The sequence below is a fragment of the Mustela putorius genome, unplaced genomic scaffold (genome assembly GCF_011764305.1).
Source record: "Mustela putorius furo isolate JIRA1106 unplaced genomic scaffold, ASM1176430v1.1 tig00003846_pilon_pilon_pilon, whole genome shotgun sequence".
NCBI classification, from domain to species: Eukaryota; Metazoa; Chordata; class Mammalia; order Carnivora; family Mustelidae; genus Mustela; species Mustela putorius.
This window is the reverse complement of record NW_025421999.1, coordinates 22,461,849-22,476,903: the sequence shown is the minus strand read 5'-3', so window position 1 is coordinate 22,476,903 and position 15,055 is coordinate 22,461,849. Positions and strand designations below refer to the sequence as shown.

The 15,055-nt window shown below is 34.8% G+C and overlaps 1 protein-coding gene across 9 annotated transcripts in view; it reads left to right on the top strand.

Annotated features, from left to right (window-relative positions):
- CUNH8orf34 (chromosome unknown C8orf34 homolog) overlaps positions 1-15,055 on the top strand; it is a 394,040-nt gene that overhangs the window by 104,881 nt on the left and 274,104 nt on the right. For all 9 annotated transcript variants that reach the window (XM_045063224.1, XM_045063225.1, XM_045063227.1 and 6 more), the window contains one exon: positions 1,232-1,260. In XM_045063224.1, coding sequence (XP_044919159.1) covers positions 1,232-1,260 — 29 coding nt within the window. The remainder of the gene's footprint in view (positions 1-1,231; positions 1,261-15,055) is intronic.

Here is a 15,055-nt window from a genome sequence, read left to right as displayed (position 1 = left end):
TTTATTTATAGCCTGCTGAACGTTGGCTACAATCTGTTTTTATTTTCTCTGTGTTTCCTTTGACTTCAAACCTTAAGACTTTCCTTGTCTCTTGGCCCATCCTACACTGGAATTTGACACCAGCTTCCCTTTACCCCATGCCTCAAACCTGAGGGCTGACTGGGCCTGCTCCTGGGCCTGCTCCTATGGCTGCTGTCCAGCTGCAGGCAAACTATTGTTCAAAAAAGAAGTGAGGGGATGTGAGGATGAGGGCTTTCGTCTGACACGTCGCGGTTGAAATGCCCACAGGAATTCAGCGACCAGGTCAGGAAGGTCTATGCTGGGGATAAAGATTCGCTGGTCATCACCATATAGAGAAATAAAAATGTCATTGGTATGAGTTAGATTACCACGGGAAGTATATTAGTGAAAAAGAAAGACAGCTCAGCAAAGAACCCCAGGCATTTCAGGGAAGGACTCCCTACCCCCAAAGAAGAGGACTCCTGTGAAGAAGACAAAGAGAATGAAGAGAGAGGGCAGCATTTCAAGGAGGAGAATGAGGTTAAAAGAGCCTGATATCACAAAGAAACAAGTTAAGGATGAAAACTTTTTATGTTGCTGACTTAGACCAATTTTGGAGGAATAGTAAAGACAGAAATTAGACTGATACACAGTGAGAAATGTGTGGATGATTTGAAGGCAAACTTGTGAGGAGGAGTCAGTCATTCATCCACTGGCTCAAGAAGCTGTCAGCCTAAAGGAATGTGGGGCAAATTCCTTAAGCTCTGTTGTCTGTGTTTTCAGCTATAGAATAAGGGAATTAAAATAAATGATCTCCAACCACTATTCCTCTATAATATTTTATCACTCTAGCAGTCTAAATCAATTCTTCAGAAGGAACAAAATTGTAACATGCTAAGCTGTATTGATTGTCATTATAACATAAAGACAACATCTCTACACTTGTCTTTGCATGTTTGCTCTGCATTTCACAATCTGCAAGCAGTATAGTACTTGTTTTGTTTTTGTTGCACATTTGCACTGTTCAACACTTTGTGCTGTTATAGTTGACTTAAATTCCTAATTTGTTAGTAGAAAGGATATACCACATTATCTTGAAGCGCTACTAAAAGCCAAAAATTGACTGGCAAATGTACTAATTTTACAAATGGAACTTTTACTTTTGTTTCTAACATTGGGTTGTTCAAGACTGCTTCTAAAATTTTTTTTATACATCTCTTTTGAATCCCAGGTATTGCAATTTCAGATGAACTCGATAAGGTAAGTTGAAAAGAAAATATAGAATTTCCATTTTAATTCACTGTCTAAATGAAAGACTTTCTGAAACGTAAAAAGTGTTCAAGTATAATTTATTAGTGCTAACTTTTCAAAACTTTCAGTTACATGCTTTGATTCTTTTATGAAAGTTATTGCATGAAGGCTCTATATCACTACTCTTTAGAGTCAGGAGTTTTAGAGTTTGGTTAGAGAAAACTGAATCACTGAATCACTATACTGAAAAAAGGAAAACTAATAATATATTATATAAAGTATATTTTTCTTGTATCTGATGATGAAGGTGAGGATATGGAAGACACTTGTACTTTTTTATAGCTATTCTTTGGAAACCTTACTCAGTTGTTTTGCTTTTAAATTCCAAGATGCGAAGAGAATATGATGGTGCCTTCGCCGGGGTGATAGTTGTGAAGGTGGTGAGAAGTGACATAATTAGGAATATATTTTAACACTTGTGTCAGTAGAACTGGTTAAGTGTATCCGATGTGGGGAGTTGTAGAAGAAATCAGTCAGTGATGATTCATTCCTGGGTTTGGGAGAGGAACAACTAGATAAATTGTAGTGGCGTTTACCCAAATTGGAAAAACTGGGGAAAAGCAGACTAGGCTGATTGCAGTAACATTAAGAATTCTCTTTTGGTTTGTTTATTTTGAGTTGTCTGTTAAGCATATTTATATGCGCTATTACTCATGAGAGATTTGACTTAGTTATACATTTAGGAGTCATTGGGATAGAAGTACTCATTTTTGTTCTGTTTGGTTTCGTCTCGGGACCCCTCTATGCTCTTATGACAGGGACCTCAAGAGCCTTTAGTTAGTGTACATCTATCAGTATTTACCATGTAAGAAATTAAGGCTACTAAAAAATTTACATGTTGTTTATTTTAAAAATAACAGTGATAAAACCATTATATTAACAAAGATAACATTTTTTATGGAAAATACTTTATTTGCCAAAACAATGTATTTGTAAGAATATTACATTATTTACATTTTTTGAAAGTCTCTTTAATGCCTGGCTTAATTGGAAAATTCTGAATTTTCATAACTACTTCTATACTCATTGTGTTATGATATGTTGTTTCAGCTGAAAAAAAACTGATTTCAGATATGTAATTGGAAAAGGGCAAAGCATCTAGAAATAGCCATGAATATTTGGTGAATATTGACCCAAATATCTCTTGAAACAGAAGATATATTATAGCTGGCTTGATGGCTAGACACATAGAAAGAGAATGATAGAAAGTACTGCACAAAAAATGGAATTCTATAAATCATTACATTTTAAAATAATAATCTATAATGTAATAATTGTATTATTTTTACAAATACAATAAAGTCACTACTCTTCTATTCTAAATAGGATTATACCTTTTGAATTTTGTCCCCTAAAAATACATTGCTATTTGACTAAATAAGTTAAATTTATCAATATACTTTTAAGTATTGGGTTAATAAACCATCATATTTAAAAATTAATTTATATATGTACAACTCTGGGCAAAACTAGACTTTGACGAAAATAATAGTAAGTAGAAAAAGTGGCAGATGTGGTCTCTTGGCTTTGTCCTGCTTTTCTAGTCTTCTTCCTCTGCGTGTCCATCATTGACTTTGCCCCAGCTGGTCTCTTTCTTACACCATGACCTTCCTTACAGAAATTTCATACACCCTGCTCCTTCATTTTTATTCTGGTTCACTTAAAGTACAAAGACCTCATCATCTCTATTTCTAGGTTCAGTTGCTCTTTCCAGTATATTCTGCAAAGCCCCGGCTGCCTGATCAATAAATGAGCTTGTATGATTTTGCTTGGCCCTTGTCCTTGCTTTCTTCTGGGTTCTAACTAGCAGTGGAGTTCATGTCTACACCTTTTTGGTGAGCTAAAGAATATAGAAATTGTTCTTTCAACTGAAAATGGATTTCACCCTCACCCTCAGGGGTTGCCATGTTACTTGATCCTCAGGACACATCCATACCGAAACCCTCTCTCTTCCAAGTACTAGCTGAGAGGAGTTTCTATTTAACTACATTGCATACACTGCTGATTTTCATTTACTTACCTGATATTCCTATTTTTGAAGACTTCATGGAAATTGCTGAAATTTATTACAGATTTAGTATTTTTTATTTTTATTAGGAAGATGTCAATAATTGTAATAAGTAAACTTTTATTTAAAAATACTTATTTTGGTGTAAAGAAATTGTTTCCATTCTCATACCTAACTTTTTAAGAGTTCCAGATAATGAAAGGCAAACACAGGCTGCCAGAGCCATAGCCGCTCACTCTTATTTGCCGGCCTGGAAAGCAGCTTTGGTTGAGAAGAGAGGTGGCCCCATGGCGCTCTCTGCTGACCATGGAGCTCAGAGTCCTACATTTTTCTCTGTAAGAAAATGTGAATCTCAGACACTAAAAAAAAAACAAACACCAAACAGAATGATTTACAACTTGCGTTGACCTGATACCTACCTACCTAATGTAATAATAACTCAGTTAATTTCTTCCTTTTAATCTTCTATTAAAAGATTGGGGGGTTTTCTAAAGATCTATTTTTCTTAACTTTTATAAAGTACCAATCTTTATATCCAATTCCAATTATATTCAATGGTCATTTTTTTGAAATTATTTTTTCTTGTGTTTTAAAGTTTGTGAATTCTGATGAACGTAGTAAGAATGATTAATTTTACTTAAAATGGAAACAGTAAGATAAAACAGAGGCTAATGTTAGCTTTAAGGCTTTTATTTTTAATTGTGGGAATTCTATCAATTTCTTATTCATTAGTCTTGTCCTTCCTCTCTATTGGTTTCCTATTGCTGCTGTAAAAAAAAAAAAGAATGTTTCTATAGTTCAGAAGTTCAACATGAGTCTCCCTGGGCTTAAATCAATGTATCATAGGGTTGCATTCCTTCCTGAAATTCCAGGGGAAATCTTGCCTTTTCCAGCTCTTGGAGGCTGCTCTATATCTTGGTGCATTGTTATTTTCCTACATCTTCAAAACCAGAAACCTCTCATCTCTTGCTAACTGTAGCAAGGAAAAGCTTCTGCTTTTGTGGGATCATGTGATTATACTGGGGCCACCCGGCTAATTTGTATAATCAAATCTTAACATTTTTAACCTTAATCATGCTAAGTCCCTTTGCCACATTTAATGTAACATATTCCTAGGTTGGGGGTATGGATGTGGATATTCTGGGAAGGCTGTCATTTTGCTTCACATCCACTATTCAGGTTGATAGTATGACCTTTCATATCTGTTTCTAATTCTTCAGGCTGCTACCATTCCAGTTCATCCTTTAAAATGCCATGGCTGGTGCCTGCTTAGTTTCCATTCACGGAGGCAGTGTGACCGACCAGTCCTTCAGTTGTTGTGAGGGTTGGGTGCTTTTGGACTCCTTCTTTTCCTGAGGATTGCTTCAATCTATTGGGAGCCATCCTGCCCAGACATGCCTGGGTTGGCCCTCAGCTAGAGACTGACTGAAATAAGACCCTGACTTGTCATTTACCTTCCAGATCCTTCTGAGATCAGGCTGTGAGTAGACTTTGTCCAAACCCATGTATTTGTCTAGTTTCTTCCCCTGTCTTTTCCTTACTTTACTCTCTTACAGGTTCACTTGAGAGACTCTATGAATATATCACTTTTTTAGCCTCTGGTTCTAGGGAAACTTACTTAGAGAATCCTGCTAAAAATTTTCCTTGACTCTCTGCTACTTCAAATTAAGTCCAAATTTATAACACCAGAATAAACAGGCTCCTTTTTGTCACTCAAATCTATATTTAATGCTTTGCTTCTCTCTTTTTCTCTATTCAGAGTCTGTCTTGCACTCAATAAGGAATAGTGTTGGGCAGCTGGACTACAGTCCTTCTAAGTCGTATTTTTTGTTTATTTCTACAATTTTGCTCATTGTCATTCCCACCCCTCTCCCTAACTTTTCCATTTTTCAAGCTCAAGCCTTCCCTGATCACTCTTGCAGAAAGTGATCTCACTCCTCTGACTTCTTAGAGGATATAGCAATCACATCACAAGTGACACTTCTTGTCTCATATTATGGAAATTTTTGTTCACTGTTTGAAGAAATTGCCAGATATTTTGGAAAAATCCATAGGGTAAACCTTGGATTGAACCTTGGCTCCTGTTTTTTACTAATTATGTGGACTTCAGAAAGTTATTTATAGACACTGGGCTTATTTTCCTTCTCTGTAAAATGTTATGGTTTTAGTAACTATTGAAAATAACATCAGTTTCTCTCCCACTCAAAAATAATTTTAGGCAGATTGCTAAACTATCTAAAATATAAAACATTTAAAAGGAATATTTGGGAAAATCATTTCAAAGGGAACAGAGCATAGATATGAGTCCCCTGCACAAAATGCAGTCTTGAAGCTCAATATCATCACTCTAATTGAGCCACAATTGAGCTTTTTTGTCACTTGGTATCATCACCACTCACAGGATCATAGCAAACCAGTTGTTCATGTGAAAACTAACTATTCCTACTACTGAATCTTAAGAAAAATATCTCCCATTTATCCTCATGAAGTGGATATATTGAGTAATATTAATATTAATGTATCAAAAATATCCTTAAAAATTTTGTATGCTCCTGTGCACCAAATGATATAATAAACTGAGTGCAAAAATTACTTCCAGATTATGAGGAATATAATCTGGAAGTAATTTTTGCATATATATCTATATAATATATATATTATATATATATATATATACAAAATAAGAGGTTAATACCCAGAATATATAAAGAACTCCTGAAATTCAACAACAAAATAAATAACCTGATTTTTAAATGGGCAAAGAATTTGAATAAACATTTCTCTAAAGATGATATATAAATGACCAACAAATATATGAAAAGACCCCCATATCACTAATCATTAGAGAGATGTAAATCAAAACTACAATGAGTTATCATCTCAAACACTTAGGTTGGCTACTATCAGAAAAATCCCAGAAAATAAGTGTTGATAAGGATGTAGAGAAATTGGAATCTTTGCACATTGTTGATGGGAATGTAAAAGGATGTAATCACTATGGAAGACAGTATGGCAGTTCTTAAAAACTTTAGAGATAAAATTATAAGATGATCCAGCAGTCTTACTTCTAGGTACATATCCAAAAGAATTAAAAACAAGATCTCAAAGATATTTGCACATCCCATGTTCATTGTAGCCTTATTCACAAAAACCGAAAGGTGGAAGCAACCAAGTGTCCACTAATGGATGAATAAATAAACAAAATGTGATATACACATACAATGGAATATCATTCAGCCTTAGACAGGAAGGAAATCTTGTCATATGCTACCACATGGATGAACCTCGAGGACATTATGCAGTGAAAAAAAAAGTCACAGAAGACATATGCTATATGGTTCCAGTTCTACAAGGTATCTAAAATAGTCAAAGCCGTAGAAACAGAAAGTACAATGATAGTTGCTAGAGACGGGGGGAGTGGGACATGGGAGTTATTCAATGGTTATAGGGCTTCAGTTTCACAAGGTGAAAGGTCTGGTCAACGTTTGTTTGGACAGCATCATGAATGTACTTAACATTACTGAACTGTATACTTAAAAATGGTTTAGGAGGTTCATTTGTTCTACATTAGTTTAAAATAATGTATTCTTACAGTAAATAAGACCATTAGTTCCATAAGCATTCTTTGAATGATGTCTGCTGCCCTAGACAGGTATCATAATGCAAAAGCAAAGTTTAGTTGGAACAATTCCACAGGAAGTCTAAATAACCGGGTATAGGAGCAGGGCTCCCTGGTGTTCTGGCTTAAGTAAAAGACACATTTTAGAGTATTTAGGGTTATAGACAGTTTGGATTGCTTTTAGACAACACATCATTTAGACAACTTATTTAACTAACTTTTGTTAACTATTGAATGACAGCTTGAGTTTCTAGTTCTTGAATCTTTAAATAGGTGTAATGATAATAAAAATGGATATAATAATAAACTATTTAGTACACACTATATTCTAGACCTTGAGATAACCATTTCTTATAGATTATGCCATTTTATCCTAATGAAAAAATATTTTACATTTGTTGAGAATTCACTGCATGCCAGGCAATATTCTAAATTATTTACCTGCAGTATCTTATTTAATATTTACCAATATCCTGTGAAACTAGATACTATTATTCCCATCTGACAAATGACAAAATTGGGGTGCAGAGAGGTTAATAAACTTATCAGAAGTTATACTAATTGAAAATAGAAGTGGGATACAGACTCAGGAGCATTAACCTCAGAGCATATGCTCTTAGCAATTATATCATGTATATGACATAGTTATTGTTATCAGTCTAATAGATGAAAAATAGGAGCTCTTAGAGTCTCATAATTCTCCTTGGTCCCACAGTAAAAAAAAAAAAAAAAATAGAACTGGAACTCAAACCTGGACAGTTTATACTCCAGAGTATATGCTCGTAGTCTCTCCAGTGGATTATGCTAGTACAGTTCTTATTACAGGTGCTGGTGCAGAATAACCACTCAATTAATAATTACTTTCTTTATTAGAAACTCTTTCTTCACAGTGCCTACTAAGTCTACACTAAGTCTTTGGAAAATAATTGTATAATAGCCAGAACTAAATATGTTTCATTTCTCTAATCCAGTTTCACTTTTTGTGGCCTCTTACCATTTTTTTCTACTATAAAGACATTTTCTGGGGCACCTGGGTGGCTCAGTGGGTTAAAGCCTCTACCTTTAGCTCAGGTCATGATCTCAGGGTCCTGAGATGGAGCCCCTCATTGGGCTCTCTGCTCAGTGGGGAGCCTGCCTCTCTCTCACTCTCTCTCTGCCTGCCTCTCTGCCTACTTGTGATCTCTGTCTGTCAAATAAATAAAAATCTTAAAAAATAAAAGACATTTTCTTTGAGTTACTATATTTAGAGCTCTAGCTCTAATATGATAGAAATCTAGAAAGGGAGGTAGTCAGTGTGGTGTTCATGCTCACAAATAATGTTTCAGCAAGGAATAAGTATATATGAGACCATGCAAAAGACTAACTAGTTGCATAATAATGGATTATATTTATTAAGCTTATAGTATGGCTGGTACTGTGCCAGGGGTTGTAAGTACACTTTCTTACTAACATTTGCAAAAGCCCTATGACAAACCTGTTATGTCCATTCTATACAAAGGATAGTTGAAGCCCATAGAGATTTGTAACTTGTGTGAATTTACAGATATAGATAATATACTGTAGAACTTAGATTTGAGTGTGAATTAACTCCGAAATCCATTTTCTTAAGTACTATGTTATATTGCCTCACTATGGAGTAAGAAGCTCAAAGAGAGACTATTTTTTATTATTTCAGACTGGCTATATTGTATGAGTAACATGATCTTTACAGACATAATCTGCCATGGGCTTTCTAGCTACCTGATGATTGCCCCCACTAAGCATACCAATGGAAGGACTGAAAACTTAACTCCTTCAAAGATAAGATATTTTTCCACCAGATAGATTTGTTTTGCTGTTGACTTTCCATTTCTATTCATTTCTCCTGAGACGAACAAATCTGGATTACATTCCGTGTGTGTGTATGTGTGTGCCAGTCTATGTGATTATTTGGAGAATGGTTTTGGGATTTAGGGCATACTTACACTACTGTGATCCTTTGTCTTGTTTCTGTGTTTCAGAATCTCTTGCCCACCCACACATGACCATCTACATGTGTACTCTATATTTTTGGCAGGAGAAGAAAATCCGTAAAACTGCTTAATATCTTGTGTTGGCCATATGTTTGATTTATAACAAGCAATGGTCCTAAGATTAAGTGAGACCACCAGTATAATTATTGTTTATGTTTTATCTTGAAAACCTATATCTCAAAAAATAAAATGTGAGAAGTGACAATCAAGGAAAAATATTTGCAGTTTATATCACAGGCAAAGCTTAATAACCCCAATTATAGGAAATGTCTAAAAATAGAGAATAAATTCCACTAAAAGTGAGCCATATGAATAGATTGTTCACAGAAAAAAAGATGATAATGTTTCTTAATCATATGAAAATATGCTAAGCACCTCATTCAGAATAAGAGAAATGCAAATTAAACACTACTTCTTACCAGTCAGATTTTTAAAAATCCCCAAGTTAGTTAAAATACTCTTCAAAGCAAAACCACATTGAGATACCACCTTACATCAGTTAGAATGGCAAAAATTGACAAGGCAAGAAACAGCAAATGTTGGAGAGGATGTGTAGAAAGGGGAACCCTCTTACACTGCTGGTGGGAATGCAAGATGTTGCAGCTGCTTTGGAAAATAGTGTGGAGGTTCCTCAAAAAGTTAAAAATAGAGCTACCCTGTAGTTGTAGTAATTGTACTACTGGATATTTACCCTAAAGATACAGATATAGTGAAAAGAAGAGCCATATGCACCCCAACATTCATAGTAGCAATGTCCACAATAACCAAACTGGAAAGAGCCGAGAAGCTCTTCAGAAGATGAATGGATAAAGAATATGTGGTCCATATGTATGATGGAATATTACTCAGCCATCAGAAGGGATGAATACCCAATATTTGCATCAATACAGTTGGAACTGGAGGAGATTTTGTTAGGTGAAATAAGTCAAACAGAGAAAGACAATTACCGTATGGTTTCACTTATTTGTGGAACATAAGGAATAGCATGGAGGACATTAGGAGAAGGAAGGGAAAATAAAAGGGGGAATCAGAAGGGGAAATGAGGGACGCCTGGGTGGCTCAGTTGGTTAAGCAGCTGCCTTCGGCTCAGGTCATGATCCCAGCGTCCGGGGATCGAGTCCCACATCAGGCTCCTTTCTCGGCAGGAGCCTGCTTCTCCCTCTGCCTCTGCCTGCCATTCTGTCTGCCTGTGCTTGCTCTCTCTCCCTCTCTCTCTCTGATAAATAAATAAAATCTTAAAAAAAAAAAAAAAGAAGGGGAAATGAACTATGGATTCTCGGAATAGAATTGAGGGTTTGGGGCAGGTGGGTGAGCTGGTGTGGGTATTAAGGAGGTGACGTATTGCGTGGAGCACTGTGTGTTATATGCAGACAATGAATCATGGAACACTACATCAAAAACTAATGAGTAGCAGCAATAGCCACAGTTGCCAAACTGTGGAAAGAACCAAGATGCCCTTCAACAGATGAATGGATAAAGAAGATATGGTCCATATATACAATGGAGTATTATGCCTCCATCAGAAAGAACGAAGACCCAACTTTTGTATCAACATGGACAGGACTGGAAGAGATTATGCTGAGTGAAGTAAGTCAAGCAGAGAGGGTCAAGTATCATATGGTTTCACTTGTGGAGCTTGAGGAATAACACGGAGGACATTGTGAGGTGGAGAGGAGAAGCGAGATGGGGGAAATCGGAGGGGGAAACAAACCATAAGAGACTGTGGACTCTGAGAAACAAACTGAGGGTTTTGGAGGGGAGGAGAGTGGGGAGTTGGGTGAGCCTGGTGGTGTGTATTATGGAGGACATGTATTGCATGGAGCACTGGGTGTGGTGCATAAATAATGAATTTTGGAACACTGAAAAAAAAGAAATAAAATGGAAAACGAAACTAATGATGTGCTGTATGGTGACTAACATAACATAATAAAAATATGTATAATAAAAAATACTCTTCTGGTGAGACTGTGAGGAAATAGGCACTTTCAGACATTAATGGTGAGAATGCAAAATGGTACAAACACTACACAGGGAAAACTTCCAGAATTTTAAAAACCTTATGTGCAATACTTTTTGATCAAATGAGCCTAGTTACTTGAATCTATTCTAAAGACACACTGGAAAAAATATAAAAGAGACTTATGCATAATGTTATACCTTGTCATGCTATTTTAATAGCAAAAATTTAAAACCACTAAGTGTCTATTAGGAGAAAAATACTGGATACATTTTAATACCTGTACACAATAGAATACTATATAGTTGTAAAAATGAAAGATTATCTCTATAGAGACTTCAGAGTAATTCCCAGTATATACTGTTATATGAAAGAAGCAAGAAGAGGAAATGTGTTTATAAGTGTGTTAGCATTTATCTGAATAAGTGTAATGAAAATATAGATAGATATTTGATTATATTAAAACCAAAATAACAAGAGCAAAATCTGTCATACTGTAAAATACACACACACGCACACACGCACACACACACACAATTTTTTTTAAAGTTACCTATAGAAATGTGTAGAGAGAGGTTAGGGATAGAGGCTTGGTTTCTTATACCTTTGAATATCTATGCTTTGGGGACCACTTAAATATATAATTTTAAGACAAAATCTTTTTAAAACAATAATTTTTAATAATCAAAACAAAAATGAAACAAATGAGCACAACTGTGGTTCAGGTTGATGGTGTAAAAACACTGAGATGAATTATTCTACATCATTATAAAGACAGTGATTTGATTGTGCTCTGTTCCCTAAGGACAGAGGGAACAGCAGTACACTCTTAATCTGTTTTTGGCAATCATATCATTGATGGAGAGTGTTGGCATTATTATAAAGAGATTATTGTCTATGCTTTGTGTGATATGGCAAAGAAGTAATTATGTTGATATCCTTAAGAACCAGAATTTTTGGCATAGGCAAAAAGAAACACTAAGCAAAAAATCCTATAGTCCTGTTTTGAAGAGGAAGTATCATTAAGAACTCACAATTTTTTGATGAATCACTATATTCTACACTCAAAGCATTTTACATTATATGTTAATTAACTGGAATTTAATAAAAACTTGAAAAAATACTTTTTAAGAACTTATTTTTAATTTATTTTTATTGAAAACCAGTTAGCCATAGTACATCATTAGTTTTTGATATAATGTTTAATGATTCATTAGTTCAGTATAATACTCTCTTCATGGGCACTGAGCACAACTAGAGAGCAGATGCTGTTTTCTAAATATCATTCTCTATTAAAAGGAACAAGGGCTCTTTGGAGAAATGGCTGAATCTAGAGCTTCAGCCACGAAAGTATGCATTGTGTCTGGATTATCTTTTAGTGTCAGGAAGTAAGATGAAATCAAAGAATGATGGAATATTTCAGAAAGACTCAGGAGCCTACTTGTAGGAGCTCCTTCTAGGAACTTTTTAGAACCTAAAAATAATGATACTAATATGTTATAATCCCTTGAATGAGATAATCCATATACCCATTCTGATATACCTACATATATTCATACATACATACACATATGGAAGTGAGGGGGAAGCTCTTTCTCACAGGAGAGTACCAATAAATAAAATTTGGAAGGAATGGTGAAATTAGAAAATTGCACATTGGTAGCCATCATGGTAATTGATGTAGGGAAGGGTCAGAAAAGGATGTTAAAATTAGTGAAATTTTGATGAATTATAGGTTATCTACATAGTTTCAGAGTTACTCCCCAGAAGATAATAAGAGAGAAGTAACAACTTTACAATGGAGAAACATGAAAGACATCACCTTAACCAAGTGGCCAAGGTTAGTATCACCTGTGATGAGACAAATCAGTATCATATGCATTTTGATATGAAAGGACTATATCACTCTGTGTCATTCTTGCCCAAAATGCATGACTGACTATAATCATATGAAACATTGGAAAAAGACAAATTGAGGGACCTCCTAAAAAATATAAGTGGCCCATATTTTCAAAAAACATAAAGGTCAGAGATGTCAAATACTGAAAACTATTCTACATTAAAGGAGATTAGGCAACAACAAGAAGAATTTGAAAATTCAATGTCATATATGATGTTGGATTCTTTATTGCCATGAGCAACTTTATTCAAATGAGGAAATTTAAACAAGGTTCATGTATTAGTATTGTATTTGTGTTAACTACTGGTTTTGATAATTATACTGTAGTTACATAAGGAAACATCCTTCTTTTTAGGAAATAACACCCTGAAGTGTTTAGGGATAAAGAGTATCATATCTGTAACTTACCTCCAAAGGGCTCTGGGAAAATTTTATATTAAATCTGAAAAAGAGAGAAGGAAATGATAAAGCCAAATATTAACCAACAATATTAACATTATTCCATTAACATTTGAGCAATCTGGATGAAAAGGTATACAGAATTCTTTTTTTTTCTTTTCTCAACTTTTTTGTAGTCCTGAATTATGTCAAAATAAAATATTTAAAACATACGTATTTCTTATATCTGTATGCTATTACTGGCCCCAAAATAACAAGTTTGTCCAAGTGTCCAGAATCTAGTCTTAAAATATATTTCTCACTAAAATGAATCTGAGTCTCTTTGAATAATGGCTGATTCTAGGTTAGAAACAAAATGAGCCTAAAATATTCTGTCATGCCAGAAAGGAAGAATGTGTGAAAGACCACTTGGCTGTGTCAAAAGAGCTCAGGAGTCAACTTTAAATAGTCTCCCACTGGAAAGATTTGAGAAAATTTGAACATGAATAAGAATAATAACTGCAATGCAATGAATTACATCTAACATTTAAAAATTTTTATGTTCACCCCAAAATTAATAATCTTAAAAGTATGTTAGGAGGCCAAAGTTACTACTTTCAAAAACTAGTGAAAGTAAAGGGAAAGAATCAAACATTTAATCTACTTTTCCTATACATATTGTACTTCAGGGTAACCAAATATTTGAGGAACTTTCTCTTGACAGAAGTTTTCCAGCAAATAAATGAATATGATCTTCAAAATTAGTCACCATTTGATAATATTTAGTGAATGAATGGATCTAAACAATAATTATCAATGCTGCCAATATCAGTCAAGAAGAGTCAACAAGATTTTATGTGCCTCCCGATGGAACAATTGTCAACCTCGCTTATCTGTGGGGGATACATTCCAAACGCCAGTGCAGAGGAGGCCTAAAATCATGGATAGTACTTAAACCCTATATATATATATATATGATATTTTCCCTACATATACATATGTATTACAGAGTTTAATTGATAAATTATGCAGAGAGATTAACAATAAGTAATAAACAGAACAACTATAACAATATATTATAATAAAGGTTATGTGACTGTGGTCTCCTTCAAAATATTATACTGTACTCACCCTTCTTGTGATTATGTGAGATGTTAAAATACATATGTTCTGTGAGAAGTGAGGTGAATGATGGGGGCATTGTAATGTTCTGTGAGGCTGCTATTGACCTTCTAATGATATGTCAGAAGGATCAACTACTTCTGGCCTGTAGTTGACTGCGGGTAACTGAAATTACAGAAAGTAAAACCGCAGATAAGGGGGTAGGAGGACTGATGTATAACCATTCTCTCTGAAGCCATACTTGGAACAACAACAATAACAAACACTTTATCCAAAACTAACTACTAATTTACAGAAATTACAAAGGGTAGAGGGACATTTCAAGCCACATCACAGGGATGTAAAGGGAAAAATCCAGACCATGGAAAACTCACAGGACAAACAATTTGGATTTTTTTAAACAACAACAGCAACAAAAAATTACAGGACAAGCAATTACATAGGAGAACCTGTAGATTAAAAGAAACCTAAAAGTAAGTTATAGCACATAAAGTCTTGCATAGAGTCTGACTTGTACAAACAATTTCCCTGAGATAACCAAGAAAATTTGAAAACCCAAGAAATATTTGTTGATATTAAAGATATTGTTCCTTTATTGTTGAAAATGATAATGGTATTTGTTTATAAAAGCACTCTTCTTAGAGTAATTAATTGACCATTTACAAATGGCATGATGTAATGAATGGGATTTGCTTTGAAACGATCTGGGCAGGGAAGGGGGCTGTGGAAGGGACATAGATGGAGATAG